The sequence below is a fragment of the Protopterus annectens genome, chromosome 5.part1 (assembly GCF_019279795.1).
Source record: "Protopterus annectens isolate FY-2018-M chromosome 5.part1, PAN1.0, whole genome shotgun sequence".
NCBI lineage: Eukaryota > Metazoa > Chordata > Ceratodontiformes > Protopteridae > Protopterus > Protopterus annectens.
In genome coordinates, this window is record NC_056736.1 from 434,860,725 (window position 1) to 434,874,664 (window position 13,940).

The 13,940-nt window shown below is 36.9% G+C and overlaps 1 protein-coding gene across 1 annotated transcript; it reads left to right on the forward strand.

The window, feature by feature from the left end:
• Nucleotides 1–6,388: 6,388 nt before the first annotated feature.
• LOC122803210 (olfactory receptor 13C3-like) lies at nucleotides 6,389–7,102 on the forward strand. The gene has a single exon (XM_044072817.1). It carries the CDS (start codon nucleotides 6,389–6,391, stop codon nucleotides 7,100–7,102), a length of 714 nt encoding a protein of 237 aa, XP_043928752.1.
• The last annotated feature ends 6,838 nt before the right edge of the window (nucleotides 7,103–13,940 follow it).

The following is a 13,940-nucleotide window of genomic DNA, read 5'->3' on the forward strand; positions in this document are numbered from 1 at the left end:
TATGGACAGACCAGGTATTTTTTCTCACCATGTTCATGGTCTGCAGCACTGTATAGCATACCTCTGTTGTATAAAATGTATGTCACTGTTTTCATACACATGAACATCTGTCCAACATGTATACCATATGCCACATGAGTATCACCATAACCTGTTGCCATGTTGTATATCTCATTATGTGCATCTGCCTTCGTGACTGTGTTACATAAACACATGTTGAGTTTTGTATTTTCCCACTACTGGATCCACATTACAACAGAAGACACAATCACACACAGGGAGGGTGTAACTGGAATGTTAGTTACTCTGTTTCCTACATGTCAGTGCTGTTACTCCTATTGTTGTCTTCCATTAATACTGTGGCTTTCCACCCCTGCATAGGACAACAATACTGTGTTGATGCCTTTGTTTCCCTACAACAGTTGTATTTAAGCCTTCACTGCTGATGCTGGATTCCCACGAAGATATGTCAGGTGTGTTGTATGTTGTTATTCCTCACTTGTGTCATGCATGTTGCATATGTAACATAATTGTCAACTCCTTGTTATATAGGTTCCATGGGCCACATTCAGACGTAACCTCCTGGTAAGTCCTTAGCATCTGTAACATTGTAGTGATATAGTTGCGGCACATGTCAGTACTGAGCTCCAGCATGTAATGTATGTGTGTTTCTCTGACCTGTGTCATCAGTCCTTCTTTCAGCACTTCGACTGCCATCACTCTCTATTAGCCCATCCACTAATCCTGAGGTGGGATCTGATGTGGCTCACTGTACTAGCATGGCCCCTCACACAGACTTGGTGATACAGTCTGGCCCAGATGGTGACAGTCAAGTGGATGAGGTTGTAGCCTCAGATGTGGAAGAAGACATGTCCAGCCATTCTGGTGATGTGGTACCGTCAGATGTTGGACCAGATTATGCCTGTACACTACGGTCCCATGTTGAGTCTGCTGGTAATGTTGAAACTTCCCCACAACATACTTATACTGCCCTGCCCTGTACATGTCAGCATGTAGCTGGTATGGATGAGCATGTGCCAGAGGGTGTCCACCTACTCCTACAGAAAAATGAACATTCCAAGCAATGTCATGGATTTGACAGTTGTGCACTTGTCTGTGCCACAGATCATGTTGCACACCAGCTATGCATGTTGCATGAAGAACAGAAGCGCACACATGCTAAGGTCATGATGGCACTGACTGCTCGGAAAGACATCCTGTTATCTGTGGCATGGTTGTTTGAAACCCTGGCAAAATCAGTGCTACAGCAAAGTAGTAGTATGAGCTGGGTTTTGCATGCCCTGACTGTGCTTAGCTGAGTGCAGCATGGGAAACACAGACCTCTTACAGTAGAACAACCTTTACCCATTAGGCATCAATGTCTATGTTGCAATTTGCACACACATCTGCTGCTGGCTAATCCAGTGTGGGCCCAGCAGTAACAACCAGACAGTCAACTTGCACCCACGTTCCTTCCCACAGTGTCTTCATTAGTCTCTTCTGTGGAGCAACATGGCCCAAGTGTTTCCATACATGAAAGGGGCAGCCAGGACATGGACACCATGGACTGCATTGAAGTAACACTGGCCGTTGATCCACTATGACCTGTAGTGTCATTCTGACCCTGTGGTAATGATGAATGCTGTACAGACCACTGTGGATTTTATCTGTCTGTGGTTGTTGTGAAGTCTGATGCCAAAGGAGTCTGTCAGTTTTACTGACCTAGGTGGCACTATTCAATACTTGATACTTTTTGCCTACTTTACATCACTATATGTTACTAGTGATACTGACAACAGTTTTGCAGTATGTCCTGACTTGCATTCTGTTTGCATCATTTTCAATTGAAGAGATATGGCTGGGGATCACAAAAGTATGTCCCCTATTGTCTGCCATACACACATATACCACTATGAGTTTATACAGTATGCATAACTGTGTCACTTGTGGCCTGAGTTGATGTTCCCTCTTATGATTGTTTTGTATATTTTTATATGTTACAATTATATTGTTATGTCTAATGCTCAGTGTGTACATCTAGTGATTAATTGCCATTAGATGCAATATGTGCTGCTGTGGTGGGGCAACACCTAAATATCAGTGTTTAATCTGTGTACTTCTGTACATATGGCTTGTCATGACTCAAAGATATGTGCCAGATACTGCTGTGTTGACTGAGCCAGGACTTGTCCAATCTTCCATCACCCTCGCCCATTTCTTCTGCCTCCTGTGCTCTCCTGATCCCCCTCTGATAGCTGTGGAGTGTATCTTCAGCCATTTGGGATTCTTGGGATAGGTCACCCACATCTGCTGCAGGCAGACTGTAATGTGTGGTTGTTAGCATGTTGTTATCATATTGTGTAGCATGATGTACACTGTAATCATGTGTACTGCCTTTTTAGGTGTGTATTGCAGTGCACCCCAGATGTGCTCAGGCATCTAAACTTGGCTTTCAGTACACCAAATACATGCTTTCTGGTGTTTCTAGTCATGGTGTATATCGAAGGCCTCCTCCAAAGGGTTGGAATTTTTTCTGTAGGGTCTATATTATATTGCAAAAAACTTAAAATCTTGAGCGCTCACATGAGTGAATATGCAGGTTCTCAAAATCGCTATTGGGGGCTGTGCCCCCCACACCCCTCGCTAAATATATATTCCAACTCCAAGATCACACTAAAGTGAGGAAAAGGCAAATATCCCGATCTCCACTGTACTGCAATCCAAAAAAATGAATATCGAATATCTGCATTTTTGCTCATGTGAGTGCTCGAGATTTTAAGTTTTCGGTGATCTAAAGTAGACCCTTTCTGTATGGGGTAATTAGCCATGGCTCAAGTAGATAACCACAGTCACCTGTTATTGGGGGAGGAACACATATGTTGTCATCACGCATAATATTTCCAGGGATGTATTTAGCTTGCATCCCAGATCTGTTCCTCAGCAGTAGTCCCTCAGGTATTGGATTGCAGCCCTAAGACCACTTTCCTGTCATATGGCAGCATCATGGATGCTCCCAGGGTGTATCACCACAATATTTTTTTATGATGCCATCTGCTGTGCACACCACCTAACAGTTAAGAGATTTTATGTATCTTTCTGAATCTGGCTGCATAGGGATCTTAATAGGGATGTGGGTACAGTCTATTACGCCAAGAACATGGGAAAAGTTGAAGATGTTATACAAATGGTGCATGACATTTACTGCTCCATGGGTGTAGATAGGAATTGTTTATATGTATCTACCGTGGTTCACATTGCTGTCAGGAATTGTGTGAAAATGCAACTGGTAGCTGTGACACTCCCATAACATCTTCCATATGTCGTTGGAATGTTCCAGATAAAGTACACCTAGGTTCAGATAGACTTTGGTTTTGAAAGGTATAGGAGTGCCTCACAATGTACGTACAAAGATGTGGGACACACATGTTGCACATGTCCTGCACCAGCTGTCCGTCTAAGAGGTACCTGTCAATAATTTCTTGATCTGAGATTTACCTTAGTAGTACCCTGTCTCTCTGTCTAGCTGGCTGCCTTCTAGGAGGCACAACATTATCCTCCTGTATGGCTTGCAGTACTGCAGCCCACTGCATTGCATTCACTGCAGGTTGCAGTTTTTGTTTTTTTATTCAGTATTGCTACAGTTTCCATAGGATTCAGTGGGTGATAGCTTCCTTTCCTTGCATCGTAGTATATCATTTGCCAAGGATTTTGGAAACAGAGCTGGCATAGCCCTTTGCCCCATTTAAGTTGCATTAGGTATGCGGACTGTATTTTGAAATGCAATGGGCATGCATAAAATCCATAATTATCCTATGCTGAATAAATAAATAAGTACTCAGTCTGATTCCAGCATGTCTTCTAAAATCATAGCCACAGCTTTGTCATTGAAGTCTTCCTTCGGTATACTCCTCTGTCCACAACTATCTTTTAGAATCTCATATATAAACTAGACCTTGAAATGAGTACTCTTGTGTGGTTTGATAAGTCAGATGATAACATCAAGCTTAACTTGATTGAAACTATAGGAGGAAGACCATAACATTTTCAGTATCCTGGAACTGTGTAATTACCTTTTGAACAACTGCCAGCTGCCTCACCTCAACAGAACTGTGAGAATGTAATGAACAGTGAGTCATGCTGTCAACAGTTTCATTTCCAATGGGTAACCCATTTGTGAGATTCATAATTACAGGGCTCCTGCTGCTTTCATATACAACAGACTTTGATGCTCATATCACACAAATGCAATGCACACTTTAGCAAAAAGGTCACTGGGCTATGTACTGATGGTTGCTGTGAGCAAATCAATGACCTACATCATACAGTCATATCTAGAGGATCACAATGTTTCAGAAGAAGTTTAAGAAAATAACCCAAAAATGAAGGGCATGAACTACATAAAACAATCAGCAGCTGTCTTATCAGGAAGGAAGGGATCTTAATTTGATATAGACTATTTTTAAGGATTTTTTTAAGACATAGGAACTTCAACAATATTTAATGTCAAGCCTTGAAATAAAGTAGGATCATTTAAAAAGTTCTGTGAAATAACTGGTTTATAGAGGGGATTGTAGAAGAATGGAATGCACTCCCTGCCTCTTTAAAGGAATTCCGTAGTGTGGACTCTAAAACTTAAACTGGACATTTTTAGCAACAATAAGAAGCATAATTTATTATCAAGCTTTGGATAGAAATAAATAATATCCTTTCCCATACAGTTATTTATATAAGACTGCATCTAAACACTTTTAACACTTTTGCAAGGCTACTGAGGTGTATATATATATATATATATATATATATATATATATATATATATATATATATATATATATATACAGCTTTAGTCATAGAACTCTATGTCTATCATACATCAGGAACCATGTTCCAGCAAAATGCAAATATTTATTTTAATGGCAGGTTTGAAAGAAGAATGCCAATTGAGATGTACTAAAAATGTTCAAATATAGAAACAGAGCTTTACAGGGCTTTAGATCCTTAGATCTATGATTTGTCTGAAGTAGCAATTAACTTTGTATTTTTGATGTACCTTTTTATGCTAATATTCTTGCAAATGCATATCTGTTTGCCACAAAATCTAGTATATGATTAAATAAATATTTGAACTAATACAGTCTGCATGCAATAGCGCTGTGAATGAGCACAGATAGGGCGAACACCTAATACCACTATCTCAGTTAGAAAACGTGGATATTAGGGTTTGCTGATAAGTGCCTTGTCTAATGAAAAAAATTGCATCGTGTTCCACTAACTTCACTGGATGGTCATTATAGCCTTGTACTCAAATGAGGAATATATGGTAGACAAATAAAATTGTTGCTAAGACTAGTTGAAATTTTGAAAACATATTGACTTTATCCAAAATTAAGACAGAAGTTGTATCGACTAATTGGAAGATCCAAGTAAATGTAACAAAGTAAGAAATTGTTCTCATGAGTACCTATTAGCAATGACATAGCTTGTTCCAAAGAGAAAAGAGAAAGTATAAATGCTGGTGTTTGCTAGCAGCCTACATATGTTAAAAATGAAATGACGGGTAAGTTGCACTTTGCACTGTGTTCTTCAGTTAGTTTCCCTTAGATGAGAGTTTTTAAAACATTTTTTTCAGAATTAGTTCTGAAAAATTGCAATATTGCATGAAATCAAATATAATTGTAGAATTCCATTATCAAAGGTAACCAAAAATTGGACCTTTAGGTAACAAAATATTTTCTTTATATGGTCCATCCTGTTTTTATACTGCTTATTAAAAAGGAGCATGTTAAAACTGTTAGAACTTTATGTAAAATGTGTTGTAATGACCTACAGCCATGCTATAAGCACCTCACCAAATGGGACATAGAAGAATAAATAACTGATAACGTGTGTGGTTTTATACAATTTTTATATTGTCTATTTAACTGATATACATGTATGGTTATATAAAATTGTATTTAGTGCCATTGATCTGCTTTTCTGCTGCTTACCTATGAGGAACACATCACATTGAATGAATTTAACCAAACAGGAAACATTTCTAAGATACAAAACAAACAGATTACATAAAGCATGAACTCTTCTGGATTTTTCTTCATATTCATTACCTACAAACTGATTGAAAAGTTTGTTTTATAAAGTAGGAGAAGAAATAATGGAAAATATTTCAAGTGGAACTATATTTATACTAACTGGATTTGATAAAATGGATAATTTTAAGTATTATTTTTTTCTAGGTAGCTTCATATTCTATATATTAATATTTTTTTGTAACATATGGCTCATTACTGTTATAGTCCTCAGTGAAAGTCTCCATGAACCTATGTACATTTATGTCTGTAATTTATGTTTAAACGGATTCTGTGCGAGTACGGCAATCTTTCCAAAACTTATGGTAGACATTCTTTCAGAATCAAAAACTATTACTCAAGCAGGATGTTTAATTCAGATGTATTTTGCATACACATTTGGCTTCAATGAAATGTCATTTTTGGCAGTAATGGCATATGACCGATATATTTCCATTTGTAATCCATTAAGATATGCCAGCCTTATGACAAAAATTAGGGTGCGTATGCTTTTAATACTACCATGGTTATATTCATTTTGCATCATTATGACATTTATTCTTCTTGCCCTCAGGCTTCCATTATGTCATAAATTTATAGCAAATATAGCCTGTGATTCCAAAACCTATTTAAAATTATCCTGCAGTGACGTATCTCTTAATAATATATATGAAACATGTATTTCAATGATTCATGTTACCACACTGATTGTTGTTATTGTTTTTTCCTATGTACGGATTTTTAAAGTCAGTTATAGGGCTTCTAGAGGGGCTAAGTCTAAAGCCCTGAATACCTGCATGACTCACTTACTTTTATTATTTATATATCTTTTCAGTGGCCTTCTGGTATTTTTTCAAGCCCGTATGGGAGGAGTAGCTGCCTTAGATTTTGTACAACTCTTTGTGTCACTAGTATCCTTCATGGTCCCTCCTCTTTTTAATCCACTAATCTATGGGATTAGAACACATGAGATTAGAAAAACTATACAAAAAGCTTTTGCAAATAAGGCAGTTCATTCCAGCAGTAAAAAGATTTAATTGGTTCATTTTTGGTGTATGACTGATTAGGTGAACTAGGCCATAATCTGCTTTCTTTCAATCATAGACTGGGAAGTATGGACTCCGTATGTTTACAAAATGTACATTTATCATATTATTAACAGAGGAAAATGAATTATCAGCTACACATGAAAAAAAAAACAAAAGCATACAGTCAAAACCAGCAAGAGCAATAATTCACACAAGAAGTCTAGGTAATGTTAAGGTATAGTTTTGACTTGTAATACCTCCTCTTTTTAAAAGGTAGGTATATGAAGGTGTACACCATTCCTGATCACAAGCATGCAGTCATCCACAGTTTTGGCAATACATGATACAAACTTCTCATTGCATTTGATGGTGCATTTTCTTTTGTATATCATTAACATCAACATGGTAAAATGCTTCTACTGTTAAAAAAAAAAAAAAAACAAGGCAATATTTAAAACCATGAGGAAATGCATTCAAGTAAAACATGAACTATTTCATGAAACTAATTATATGATGTATCACCATCATGAAGGAACAGATGCTACCCATAGGCCTGATAGTTTCTCAACTTTCGTATAAATATAAAATAAAGAATGTATTTCTAAAATGACTATTATTAAACTTGTACGTGTATTAAAATATACATGTAAAACTGTAAAAAAAAAACTGGCATATTATTTAATAACCTGTATTTAAATCTATGGATGTTAACATACTTGTAAAGCAAGTACTTCAACTGCAAAGATCATTACATTGTTTGTTGTCATAAACTTTCAGTCTCTTTAAAATGTACATACAGTGCTGCTTTATGTTATATGGTTATATAGTTCTGTTCTAGAGAATGATGTTGCTACAACAAAACAAACTTTCTTGCATTTTAGGTGTAATTCTTAATATAGATCAGTATAATGAAGATAGAAAATTCTACTGATGCAAAACACCTATACCATGTTTCTGCCTTATCAACTAAATTCAAGTTTTCATTGTGCCATAGCCAGCTTACTTCATTTTCTTCAAAATCTATCAGGATACAAACAGTTAATTTAACCTCTTATATAACATAGTATTTTTATTGAAGGTTCCAGAAATACTTGAAAATAATTTACTGGTCTGATTAAACACTGCAGTCTCAGACGAGGGTGTTAATTTCATATCTTAGCTAAATTAAAGTATTATATTTTACTATTCAGGTTTGTATTTTTTATGCTAGTTAACATGTCACACAGTAGTGGCAATTCAAAGATTGTATTTGAATTTCTGTGGTAATAATACTCATTTCTATAGTGTTTTCAAATGTTTTCATAATCTAATGGAATCCTTTGTTGAATTTGTGAGTTATACGGGCTGTAGAGGACTTTGTTACACTATTATCACAATAAACAATGGTGTTTCGTCTTAGTCATTTATCCAAGTTTCTTCCTCATTATTTTCGGCTAAAAAAAAACGTTTCATGTATCACACTTGTATGTTTTAGTAATATGAGGGCAGACATAAAGCTTATTCAGTAGGTAAAGAAATGGACAGATACAAAAAATGTGTTTCTATGTTTGAAAATAAGTACTGCTTGACATTCAGCAGAGCATAGGCACACTCGCTTCTATGACATGAGTCATAAGAATACAGGAAAAATGTTCTTTTCCCTGAAGTAAGACTTCTTAAGTGCATTATTTAAAAAAAAATCGAAATTATTTTTTCTATGAGCATTCAGACAGGTGTTAGTAGGCAACCATATTACTAGATTCAAACAAACAACTTGGAAAATGGGAAGCTCCAACTTCATTTCTAACTCTGCACAAGTTATTGGACTGTACAGTTTAGACTATTCATATTTGTAAGCTGGCATTGTCTGTATTGGAAAAAATGATATGCTACAGCCGAAGCTAGTAATGGTTTCCTTTTAGATTCCAAAAGTGGGAACAAAGAGCAAGCACCAGGGAAAATAAATGTTTATATATTCAGATAATCTTACTACAAATCTAATTTCTCATCATCTCCACATGATGGAACATCATCTTCTCGCAAGTAGTCCTGGCTACTCTATAAACATTTCCTGATGTCGTTCTTTTAATTAGGAAGAGACATTATTAGGATAACTGTGAAAATACTTAGATTTGTTGCAAATGATGAAATCTAAAAACTGTGTATGAACACATCTATACATTTTTTCACCCCAGGAAATTTTTGGTAAAGTTCAAATGCAGCATGTATTTTGAGAATTGTCTTTTCCCTTTATTTACCGCGAGGGTCCTTCAGCAGCCAAGAAAGCTTTAATATATCATTCCACTAACATATTCACTGTGTTTTTTAAGTGTTTGATAATGTACAGGCTAGTTTCTTTATGGATCCATTATCTATTTTTTATCCCTTGTTTAACTTTTTCTTTTATGTTCTCTCCTTTCTATTGTTTGTCTTATGATACAAGTAAAGTTGTCTCACAGACATGTGTTTGCCAATAGTAGATGTCTGGGAGTCTATCTACCTTGCCTATTTCCAGCTGCTCACTCCTGTACCTTATCTGAGCTGCATCTGTCCAATGTGCTTTTATATATGACTCACTTTTTATGCCATCTACAAACCATTATGAAAGCCTGAATTTCTTGCTAACTCCAATCTAAATGAAGTAACATGTCAAAAATAAAACTGGATTTCTTGGTTTCAAAATTATGGGTTCTCATCTTTTTCTGTTTTGTCTCAATTCAATAATCAAGTTCCAATAGCCACGAGTTTAAAACTGGAACACCTTTATTTCAATTTTTAGAAACAAGCGTTTTCGCTCCTGCAAGGCTGGAGCTTCATCAGCATACAAAAAAACACATAGTTCTGATGTTTTTAAAACCTTCTCAAGTGACAGATGTTGATGTCACTTCCTGTGTGTGCAAACAAGGTGCATTAAATCTAAATAGGCATACTTGTTTTAAAATAGTAAAACATCGTTTATATAAGAAATCAATTTTATAAAAAGATCGTTTTTCTAAAAGATGATTTTTATGAACAAAAGCAGGCATGCATAAACACAGTTTCACAACAGCCCTCCCTATATATGTACTCAGAAAGGTCATGTCAAGTCCCTCTAAAAAATATATATAAAATATATTTTTGTTTATTTTTATTTATAATAACTATAACAGCTCATTACTTTGAAACCAAAATGACCTATTTTTTAATAGAGGTGATATTAAAAAATAGAGTGAATGAAAAATATATATGTAAGTGAAAAATATCCATAACAGAGCTACCACTTACAAAGATATGATTGTTATAAATCTATTTGATTTCCTCAATAGGTCTGTTCAACAAGAAACAGCCAGTCAGAATCCCCAGTCGTTTTACCTAAGATAGCTTCTATACTTCAGCATACATGCGATATTACAGTTATCGTTAAGCCCTGGATAGGAAAATGCATCTAGTTGGAGCTGCCACTCTAACTCACGGTTTTCTAAGATTAGTGTTTGTGGACCCCCCCTAATGCCGCACTTAATAATGTCTATGCCCATAAATTTAAAACTGTGACCGCTGTTACTCAAAATATGTTTAGAGAGGGCGTTAATGCTCCTCCTGTTCTTGATGGCATATATATGCTGGTAAATACGGTCGCAAAAACGCCTGTCCATTTTACCTACATAGAAGGCACTACAGCAGTCACAAAGGGCTAAATAGACTATTGATTTAGTGTTGCAATTAATCTTGTGGTTGATGTAGTATTTCTTCGCACCCACAGTGAAGGAGTTGCCTACCTGGAGGTATCTACACCATTTACAACACCCACAGCTATATGTCCCTTTTTGTCTCACCATGAGGTCTGTTCCTTTATTTCTCTGTAACAATTCTTTAAGGTTGTTATCTCTTTTAAATATAAATAATGGGGTCACTCCTAGCCTCTCATGTAACCCTGAATTGGTTATAAAGTACCAATTCTTGCGGATGATAGAACAAAGGAGTCCAGAATTGTTGTTGTATTGAGAGATGAACCCAACATTAAAGTTGGTATTATTAGACCTGATGGGAATTAGGTCTGGGTTTTCTATGGTTGGGGGGAGCTCAGGTGGGCTGGTAATTGGCATAGACTCAGTGACCCCAAGAGGTGATTTCATTATATGTGAAAGCAATGGGAGATAAATGCCATTGGTACGTTTCATTGATACCTCATCTATCAACCCACTGATAAGGGTGTCAGGATAACCTCGGTTCAAAAACATGTCCTTAAGAAATGAACACTCAAGGTCAAAGCCTTCATCTGTGCTACACATTCGGGCAGCCCTCACTAGTTGCCCTTTAACGATAGAGCGCGTCTGCTTCCAGGGATGGCAACTAGAAAAATGCAAAAACGAGTTGCAATAAGTAGCTTTCCTGAAAACAGATGAGCTAAATCTTTGGTTCCTCACATCTTTGACTAGCTGGACATCCAAATAGTCAATCTCTAAAGATGAAAAGTGGTGTGTAAATTTTAAAAATTCTGTTGAGGCATTCATATGAGTCACAAGGGTCAAAGCAACTTCCTCACCCCCTTTGATTAACATGAACACATCGTCAAGGAACCTGGTATAAATTGAAACCTTCTCCATGAAGGTTGGGTGATTGAAAAGATGTTTCTTTTCCCAATAGGCTACAAATAGGTTAGCCACACTGCTCCCGCACGGGGAACCCATTGCTATGCCTTTCTTTTGAAGGAAGTACTGGTCCTCGAAAATAAAAAAATTCGAAGAAAGGACAATATCCAATAGTGTAGTGACTAACCTAATGTCATTATTCGAGGCCCCACTTTCTAAAAGCATGAGTTCAATCCATTCCACAGCCTCCTCATGTGGGATTGATGTGTATAAGTCGACCACGTCAATGGTCAAAAAGTTGAGGTCGCTGTCGAATTGGACATCATTAATCATGCTCAAAAAAGACCATGAGTCTTTACAAATTTGTGGTATGGTCTTCAAGTATTTACCAAGGATGTTGTCAATAAGGCGTGCACAAGGATGTGTGATAGAGCATCTGCCATCAACCAGTGCACGCATAGGTGGATCGGACAAGTTCTTATGTATCTTAGGGATCCCAAACATAGTTGGGATCTTGGGGAAAGATATATCAATGAAGTTGTAAGTATCAATATTAATCAACCCTTCAAGATATAGGTCCCTGAAGTACCCTTTAATTTTATTGTAGGTACCATTTAGTTCATTTAAGGAGGATCTTTCATATGCCGGTGACTCTAATACTTGTAACATTCTAGTAGTGTATTGCCCCTTATCAAACAGAACTAAACCACCTCCCTTGTCTGGTTTAATTACTCTGATGGCCATACTACAAATTTTATTCAATGCCGTAATTTGGTCTGATGAGATGTTCTTAGTTGAGCTAATATGGTTACCAGATGAGACCAAGTGCCTAAAGTCAAGTTCACAAGCTTTTTCAAACATGTGAAGACCAGGGTGTAATGGGGGATTAAATGAACTTGCTAACTTCAAGTTAGATGGATTTGGTGGTAAAGCATTGTTAAAGAAAACATTTAAATTGAGCTTGCGCACGAAAAGTTTTAAGTCCATAAGAGTTCTTGCCAACTTAAGCTTGTTATCAGGAACAAAGTTCAAGCCTTTTGCTAACAGTTCGATGAGCTCTTCTTCCACAACAACACTGGAAAAATTGTATATGTGGAAGTCTCCTTTTAAGTTTGAAATGACAACAGGGGTGTTGGACTCTTCAAGATCATCCCCCGGTAAGACAATATTGGGAACAATCAATTCCAGATCTAGTTCTTGCCTTTCTGGAACCGGTTCCCTTTCTTCCCTAAAAAAGGTTTCTGGTGACTATTATTGTCTTTCCTGTTGAAGGATTAGATCCTGTTACTCCTCCTAGGCCCTTGGTTAGAGCTTCCTTCACCACTATTACCACTTTGTGAGACTTCCATAGGGGTTTGTGCACCAGCATCTCTGACAGAGTTATCAGTTAAGGACCCTCCATTCGCATTATGATTGGCAGGCCTAGTGAGCTGTTTAGTCAAATTCGGGTAAACTGAATTAGACTGATAGGCCTGTCTATCCCTTATTAGTTTTTTAACTTTTGTTTCTTTCAATTTGACCATTAATGAGTCAATACTAGTAAATGTCCTATTGTATTCATATTTATATCTGTGGAAGTTAATGTCCGCTTTAATTTTATCATCAATTTGTGAAGCTTCATCTAATAGTACTGAAATGTGTTTAGAATAATTTTTCACCATCAGTTCTAATAATTCAGCCCCTTGTTTATTGAAGAGGTTCTCAAGTTCACTGAGAAAGGTGGCATCAAAAAACAGTCCTGTAGGTGAAAATGAACTACGAAGCCCCTTAGGTATGAGGCCTTCAGATAAACATTGCTGGAAGTATGAAACTTCCAACTGTAGTTTTTTGATTTTCAAAAGTTTCATATCCAGAGTTTTGAGATTTTCAGTAATAGTTTCAAATGAAATACCTGAATTGGAGAAATTCGTCACCGGTGAGCCCGAAGTTGTAGTAGTCCCAAAAGAAAGAGTAGACAAGTTCTTCGCCCATTCGGACATGGAGGGCAAACCAATAAGTGAAACCGATTCTCCATCCATTTGCTGCACGGTCGGCTGAGGCGCTCGTTCTACGGTTCCGCTTCCATCACAGAGGTTGTTGGTGGTGTTACGCGCCAATGCACCAAGTCCGTTAGTGTTAATGTCATTAAGCTGTAAACCGCTAGCACCAGGAAAACCATGTTAATCAAAGGGGGTGAGGAAGTTGCTTTGACCCTTGTGACTCATATGAATGCCTCAACAGAATTTTTAAAATTTACACACCACTTTTCATCTTTAGAGATTGACTATTTGGATGTCCAGCTAGTCAAAGATGTGAGGAAC